Raw genomic sequence first — 8,617 nt, 5'->3', positions numbered from 1 at the left:
CACGTTATACATTACATCTTGAAAATTCAAATTCTTACTCCTTTAAATAGAAGGGGGACCAAAAAAAAAAAAAAAGCGCCAGAGAATCATACGAGGACGGAAAGTTGTTGATCAACTTGCTCGTTTTCAAAAGTTTGAGATCAATTTGCATCAAGATCTATAAAATGAAGATAAATATTACATTTCTAAATTAAATCAAACCACCAAATTTGTTTAGCAATGGCCATAAAACTTACAAAGTTCTTTCAATTGAGTAATTGACCACACATATCTATCATCGGTTGATTTAACGGATTTGATAATGTGTCTCAAAATGAAACTACTATGGCCAACAGAAATGACAACCTTGTCTAAAATCAAACCAAAAGTATCATCCAAAATGAAGAAACTGATTGGTTAACCTAAATCGAGTGTGAAAGTGACACTCTTCTGAGGTTCATTAGTCTAGTTCTAAACATGAATGCTTGAGTGATCTACGTAGAATTAAAATTATTTTACATTAACTAAGCAACGCCAAACTCCGCCTCTTCCGTCGTCCCCTGGTTGATCTTCTGTTTAATCTTTCTACTACTTCGTGAAGAGTGAAAAAAAGGTCAAAAAAATCAAGCTTTTTGAAGCAAACACTTTTGTTAAATTAATTAGCGTAAAGCCTTGAAAGTCGCCATTCGCCATTTCCTCATTTCTCCATTTCTTGTCCTTTAGCTTCATCTCTCTCTCTCTCTCTCTTGAAACTAGTATCCATTTTCATCATCAAGAAAGATAAAACTACAATTCTATGAGAACATCATCTGGGTTTTTAACTATTTGTTCATTTTGATCTGCTGATGAAAAAGAAAGAGAGAAAATATTAGAGTTTTATGAAGTTTTGCTATATGGGGAGGGTTAGTAGTACTGTAAATACAGTTGAATCAGCATATTCAGTGCCAAGTATGGCACCAACAGTGAGTGGTAGTATGGAGAGTGAAAATCATTTGAGTAGCTTTTACAATTCTGTGAATGCGGTGTCGTTTGGGTTTGTTGCCACTGCCATTCTCATCTCTATGTTCCTTGTTATGGCCATTTTCGAGAGGTTTCTCCGCCCCAGGTCAACAGCTGCCGAGGGCGGCCACAGCCCTGCTGGGGTTGAGAATATGAGGTCACAAGGGAAGTTCAACTACCCTTCTCCGAAGGTACAATCGCTTTTTCCAAAAAATGTGCTTATAAGTATTTTCTCTCTTTTTTTTTTTTAGTTACTGGCATTGGTAAATATTTCACTGCATAAACACACAAAATTATGGGTTTTCAAGTTGGGCATCTTAACTTTATTCTGATAGCTATTTTTAATTTTCTCGTTTAATCACGCTTAAACATGCATAATTATGTTAATTATGATGTTTCTTGACATGATGTTAACCTATGAGAAGAGTCTTTTATTTAACTACCATAATTAAAAGCTTAAACTTTTAGAGAATTAATAAATTTATTTATCAATTTATCTTCAACATACACTTCACGTGCATATATGATTCATTTCATCTTGCCCCCCAAGGCATAGTCTAGTGGTGCAAAGGATAGGAGTGAGGTTATCTCACGCCTTGCTGGCAGCCACAGTGTGGGGGTTCGATTCCTGAAACATGGAATTAGATTCCTTGTAGACGCAGTGTACAAGCAGCTCTTGTTCCCTAACCTGCTGGGATACATCCCACGATTTACCTCCTTCACAATGCTCTAGGGGCGGGGTCGTGGGGCCCTCAAAATTAGGGTTCAACTTTTTTTTTTTTATATGATTCATTTTATCTTTAAAGGTCCAATATGCTGAATTCTCATATTCTCATAAATGACCAGTAGCGCGACTTTAATATCATGTTAAATCAAAATACTTAAGCAGTAAAATGTGAGAAGAATTTATAGGGTGTTTGGTAGGGATTAAAATTAGATTTTTTAATAGATTGTAGCAAAAGTTTTTGAAATGTGTGGTTGAAAAGTTGTGGAACCCAAAAAAGATATAGTTAATATTGATTGTTTGACCTAAAGTTAAAATCAGATTTTAATTCGAACCAAACAAGCTCTTAGTTAAACAGTAAAAAGTGAGAATAAATGTATTGTCTCTTCAACATCTCATAAGTCATGTCTCGAAGAGAAAAACCTTGAACTTTTGGCTCAAGTTCTACTTGGATGTAATCTTAGAAAAGAAGCATGTGAGGCATTTATCATTCAATACTACCCCATGATAGATGCATGAATTATATTAAAACTTTAGTTAATTATGACAACATTAAAGTTTCTAAAATATTTCTTCTTTTACCTAGAAAAATATTTTATAGCACAAAAACAATCCAATAAATGGTAGTCTATATATTCTATAGTAATATAGGCATTAGTGGACCAAATTCAAAGCCAATCATTTTCATCTTTACCATAATGTGATTCATTAGGTCAAAGTTTAAACTTCCATTAGATGAGGAAGTGACATTATGGCCCCATTTATTCCACACAATATGAGTATGGACATTTATTTATTTGCCTTTCTATTGGACTCCCCATGTTGGCTTGTCCCAGTTAGTGCAAATTAAATTATAACAAGTTTAAAACATAATATACAACGTTACATCATATTGAGAAGTCATTGGCAACTATGGTTGGTCCAAAACAATAGATTTCTATCAAGATCATGTTGCATCATACATTTAAAACTTTGTGAGTCGATTATAATCATGTCCTTAGAGCATTTTTAGCCGCCCTACAAAAATACTCTAATAATTTCAAGTTTTGTATCACCCATTTATGAAAATCGTGTATTCATGAGGGTTGTTCATCGCAATGCTTCTTCCTGGGCATAGTCATGAGGTTGCTTATGCATTTATCGTGCTAGTTGTTGCACAAAACCTTTTTTATTCATATTATCTTTGGAGTATGGTGGGGTGATTTGGAGTCCTCTTGTGTTTTGCATTGTCATAAGATGTCATTCAATATTTGAATATAAACTTACCACTTGTATGAGAAAATTGTACAACTTAAATGGAGATGGCCAAAATCTTTAGAACTATTTTAAATAGTCTTTCTATAATATTGGATATTGTACCCTTCTCTTCAACTTTGAGAACTTTTACATCAGAACCTATTTCGACGTCACTCAATTTTTGACGTCGACTAGGATTGTGGTGGTGTAAAGGGTCAACCGGAGTCGATGGCTGAGTTAGGCCAAAATAACATGAGATGATAGTGCCAGAATCAGAAACAAATAGATGAAGGTCTATTTTGATATATTTTTCCGTAATTTTGGTGTCTAATAGGGAACATCATAAACTCAAAATGGCCTGAAAGTTTCCAATATATTATGTTTAGTGGTGTTGCCTCCAGAATTTATACAGCCTTTCTTATGAATCTTCTTTTGCGACACCAGCAGGAGACATTAGTACAATGTACGTAGTCTCTGCTTTTCATGGTTTATTTGGGTTAGTGGAGGTGTCCCATATGTCTCAAGCATGTGATTTGATCTAAGATTTCCAACTTTAATTAGTTTCCGGCTTTAGTTTTTTGACCCATTCTTCGGTACTCAAACACTGTTGTTAGCCCTCGTTCCTCATCTTTTAAGGATCTGGATTTTTCAAGAAGATGGATGGTATATGCCTTGTTTAGTTAAAAATCAGATTTTTAGAATATTTTGATAAAAATTAATGTATTTTGTCATTGTCTGTCGCATGGAGTCCATAACCTTTGACGAAAGGGACGGACTTGCAAGATTTGCCTACCAAGTTTGCAGATAATTTGCATCTTCGTTAACCATAAGAAAGAAAAGTACCAATGGGATGTTTAATCTACTTTCTCTATGTTTGCAGATGACAGTTTATGCCAATGGGCTGTCAGTATTGATGCCAGGAGAAGAAATTCCAACTTTCATAGCTCATCCTGCTCCGGCAACATGTCCTTTAGAATAAGTCTTCTTTTCATGGCCATGACGCTTGTGAAGCGTAACACAAGAAGAATGTCATGAAACAAAAGTTGGAGAAAAATGATGGTTTTATGTATGGTTTTCAATGCACAAATTAGATGCAAGCTTATGCACAACTTGTAACGTAGTTTTTCATAGTAACCTAGACCATTTCTTGATTTGTGCGTGTCATTGTTGCACAAGCTATGGTAACAAAGGAAATCTAATTTTGCTAGAGATGAATAAAATTTGAAAGTAGCGATTTTTCTTTCATTTATCTGAGATTCCCATATTATCGAACAACAAGAATTTAAATTTTTCTCTAAAACTCTTCATTGTCAATTAGTTTTTGCAAAAATATACACAAGTTTTTGTTCATAAAGGGTGCAAACTTCAAAGGGGTGGACTTGAAAAAAAAGGTACAATAGCATCAAAGCAGGTTTTATTTTGCATATGAATCGTAACTATCTAGAAAATATGAGTTTGATGAGCAAATCAAGAAACTTTATATAAAATTCTTGATGTTCACCCCCTTAGATAAAGGGCAACGATTAACAAGACATAATATTTTTTAGAACTTTATATATCCAATTGGAACACGAATTCCAATACTTTTTTCCCTCTACACATCCCCAAACACACCAATCTCTAGGAATTGACCCCATTTTTATCAAGGCAAAGACCAAAAATTAAATACTCTCTCCGTTACTATCTCCTTATCTCAAATGGGAGTAGAATAGTGTAAAAGCTGTTCCAATGGTACCCTAAATATGGTGCAAAATATAATGTAATGAATAGTTGGTGTAACACTGTTCATTTACATTAAATATAAGAAATTTCAATTAACCCCATTTTGCTCTTTTTTACACTTTATAAAAAATTGTTTCTTACATATATGTCCTTATTTAATATTTTTTTAGTATTAATAAATTTTAATTGATCCATAATTATTTTAATATGTACACCATTGGAGATGATCTTACTCGGGATGAACATATGTCATGTCCAAACTATCAAATCAAATTGACCCGAGTTGTTTTGAATTGATTTGGAGGGATGTTGGTTTACTTTTCGTGTTGGCATGAGGCAATCCGAAAATCTCAAGTTGAGGTGTTGGTTTTAACGAAAAAAGGTCATAGGAAAAATATTTTAACTCGACAAATCGAATTAACCTAAACAAATTCAGATCGATTTGAGTTAGTTTATTCATCTTGTTGATTCAATTTCAAATTTTGATTTCATCCAAGATGAACTGTCGATTTAGTTATCAGTTTGTGTCCGATCTCGACCCATCCCACTCCTTACTCTCTACAATTCTTAAATATAATGTAATCATGTAATGTTCACACGACAAACTCGTAAAATGTTTGCCTCATAAATTTATAAGTAATTTGCAAGTACTTTGAGCACTTATTGTACAAGTCGATTTCGATTTGCATTAAAAATTCTTATCAAAGTAATTGTTACACGTTAAAAAATAATATTCATTTAAGTAATACATGATAATTCAATTCGATTTTACAATGTGATCTTTGCCAAAGGGTGGAAATGGCAATGTAGATGTAGTGACGAAAACAACCCCATTTTAAATATTTAATTAATTATAATTAAGGAAAAATCCTTGCAACGCTATAGAAAAATAAAGCACTCTAAGGAAACAATGGGGTTCTCCAGAGATTCGCCGTCTTCGGCTAAAACGTCGTCGTTGGAATTCTCTACTTTACCGCCGCCGCTCTCCGCCGTCTTCACCAGTGGCGCACCACCTGACTGACCAGTCTCGCTAGGCCCAGGACTTTTACTGCTCAAATTCCCACGCTGACCCACTTCGCTACTAGTCGCTGGCGACCTCGTCCTCCTGGCGGAGATATCCCCGGAGTCTGGACGGAGATCCTTCTCCGTTCCTGGATTCCGTTGCTGGGCCGTGGATAACCTCCCCTGAAAAGGACGAGACGCAGTCACCTGGCCCCGGCTCTGCTGCAACGTCGCCGTCCGTCCAGTCGGAGCTGATCTTTCCCTTCTAATTCTCCCGCCGGGAATGTCACCGGTGTTTTGCCGTCTTCTTGGGACTCTAAGAGGAATCCTCTGATTCACTTCTCCATCATCGTCGTCTCTATTCTCCATCCCCGTCGTTGAAAAGCTCTCAGTAAAACTACCCAAATCCGAAACTACAGATGCCTCTGAAACAATTTCTTCAGTGCACTTCGGCCTAATCACCTGCCGTGAATCAATCTTCAGTTCTTGCATTCTTTCATTCAATTTCTCGACTTTCTGACTAGAACCCTTTTCAACAGGTGTTTCTGAGAGCACTTCTTTTACAGTTTCTTCTTCCATCGGCAATGGCGGCACTCCTGTCCTTCCGCCCTTTGATTCAGCTACCGAACTGTGGTTCTCCATTTCCGGCTGAGATTTAGAGCTTTGACAGCAACCCATTTTCGGAATACGCAGAAAATGAACAATCTGTACAACTATACGTGCGTTTGCATCGATCTCTTTCGTTTAGTGGCTGAATTGATTCAAATTAGTAGAAAATGGTAGGGACTGGCAATGGCTTTGTGGGTACTGGGATACGTGCGTTTGCATCGATCTCTTTCGTTTAGTGGCTGAATTGATTCAAATTAGTAGAAAATGGTAGGGACTGGCAATGGCTTTGTGGGTACTGGGATACGTGCGTTTGCATCGATCTCTTTCGTTTAGTGGCTGAATTGATTCAAATTAGTAGAAAATGGTAGGGACTGGCAATGGCTTTGTGGGTACTGGGGTTACAATTGTTGATGTGAAAGAGTGTTGTGTTCCAAAAAGTGCATTAAGCTTGGGGCATCAGTGTCTTCCCGCGTGATCTGCTTCATTGTTGTTACTTTATTCCTATTGTATTGTTTTGTGTGTCCATTTCTTTTTTTATCTTTTAATTGATTGGTTCATGTTGTTCTGTTAACATTCATCAATCAAGTTTCAAACATTTGGTGGGGGTGGAGTGGGGTGGTTGGGATGACGAACCATTTAGCATCATGATATTATAATAACAGTTTAGATGACACTAAATTTTATTAAATCAGATGAACAATTAAATGAGCGACATCATCGGTGAGCAATTATGGAAGAGCAATAGTGCAATACCAATAACCTTGGAATTTAGGTTTGACTTGAGAGTTGTGGTGAACCCCACAAGCTCTAATACTAAGACAGTAAGTGACACGATCCATCCTGAATCTCCCTAATGGATTCGACACGTGTCGTGCGTCAATGAGAGATATCAACTAAATGTCGGACCCATCATCAAGGCAACTATGACTTGCTTTGATTATGACATAATTTTATAAAAATTTAACAAAGTTTCTTCTAAACTATGAACTAAAATCACCTAAAAATTTATGAACTTTCTCAAACCAATACATATAATTTAAAATAGGATACATCAGCCCTTCCAAACACAACTATTCAAAATAAAGTGCGGTGAAATGAAATTTACACTTCTTAACAAACCAGAGGACTCTAAATGACTTATACAAAATTATGTAGTGAGCCAATGATATAAACTGACAAAACATGCATCCACCCCAAAAATTATGAACTGTATAAACTGACAAAAAGAAACATACAAATAACAACTGAGTGGCTCAATTTGGTAATTCAACAGGCTCCGATGCGGCTCAACACAGCTACTGTCTAATAAGAAAAAAGGGAGATGAAATATATGAGCTTGTAACTCAGTGAGTGGATAATTTTGTAAATAAATAAGTTTTTTCCATTTATGCTAACTTTCTAAAAACTGGTTTATAATACAAATATCATTACACGGTACTTTAAGTTAAAATCTTTATTCTTTAAATTGAATAAGCTAAATTCTGTATTCTGAAATCTGATAAGCTGTATAATACTGAAAAATCACACCAAAAAGGTACCCGAAATAACTATACTCATGTATCGATTAGCATCGATAGACATGGCAAAGCTATCCAATTCTGAAATTCTAGTCATACGCGAGCAGAGCTATCTGGTATACACTATGGAAACGCATTCACAATAGTGTAGAGCGGGTAAAATCACCATAACTAATCATACACTGTGAAAACACATTCACACAAGTATAGAGCGGGTAAATCACTTGGGTACTTTCTAGTAGTTTTTAGAAATTATTTTTAAATATGCTGATCTATTTAATACTAAAATAATATGCCAATAAAATGATTTAACTAGACTGGATTTTTAACTTTAAAAGCAACTGTTTATAAATCAATTTTATTCTGAAAATCGTGCTGTCAAATCAACTGTACGAATTAATAAATTTTCTGATTTGATATAAATTTTATAAATATTAATTTCTAAAAAATAAGTTTATATCCACTTACTCAATACGAGCTACAGATTAGGCCGATCGGTAAGCTTTTCTAGTTTCTTCGTCACCACCTGAAATACGTTACAAAACAATAATTTAACCACTATTAAAATCAAGAAACATTTTATCTCTAATGATATAATAATTAAACTAAATTTCTCGAGACTTGCGAAATTTTCCCAAATTTCCTTTAATCAATTTGTAATAATTTTTACTTTCTAATATCTACACAATTACGTCACATATCCAAATTTACCTTCATCCCAAACATAAAAACAATTTCTTCTTCTATTCTTGTGAAATTTGAATTCTAACTTGCACCAATTTAATTTACATTTTGTTCATGATATTATTCCTTTCAAGTATACATTTCA

General features: G+C 34.9%; 2 protein-coding genes across 2 annotated transcripts; one reads left to right on the top strand and one right to left on the bottom strand.

The window, feature by feature from the left end:
• Positions 1-286: 286 nt before the first annotated feature.
• Positions 287-4,183, top strand: LOC111380673. Its single transcript, XM_023004303.1, has 2 exons — positions 287-1,169; positions 3,819-4,183. Exons 1-2 carry the CDS (start codon positions 858-860, stop codon positions 3,915-3,917), a joined length of 411 nt encoding a protein of 136 aa, XP_022860071.1. The 5' UTR covers positions 287-857; the 3' UTR covers positions 3,918-4,183.
• A 1,198-nt stretch (positions 4,184-5,381) lies between these two features.
• LOC111380667 lies at positions 5,382-6,842 on the bottom strand. Its single transcript, XM_023004295.1, has one exon. It carries the CDS (start codon positions 6,338-6,340, stop codon positions 5,540-5,542), a length of 801 nt encoding a protein of 266 aa, XP_022860063.1. The 5' UTR covers positions 6,341-6,842; the 3' UTR covers positions 5,382-5,539.
• Positions 6,843-8,617: the final 1,775 nt, after the last annotated feature.

This window comes from Olea europaea, unplaced genomic scaffold, assembly GCF_002742605.1.
Source record: "Olea europaea var. sylvestris unplaced genomic scaffold, O_europaea_v1 scaffold218, whole genome shotgun sequence".
Classification (NCBI taxonomy): Eukaryota; Viridiplantae; Streptophyta; class Magnoliopsida; order Lamiales; family Oleaceae; genus Olea; species Olea europaea.
This window is presented reverse-complemented; position numbering and strand designations above follow the sequence as displayed.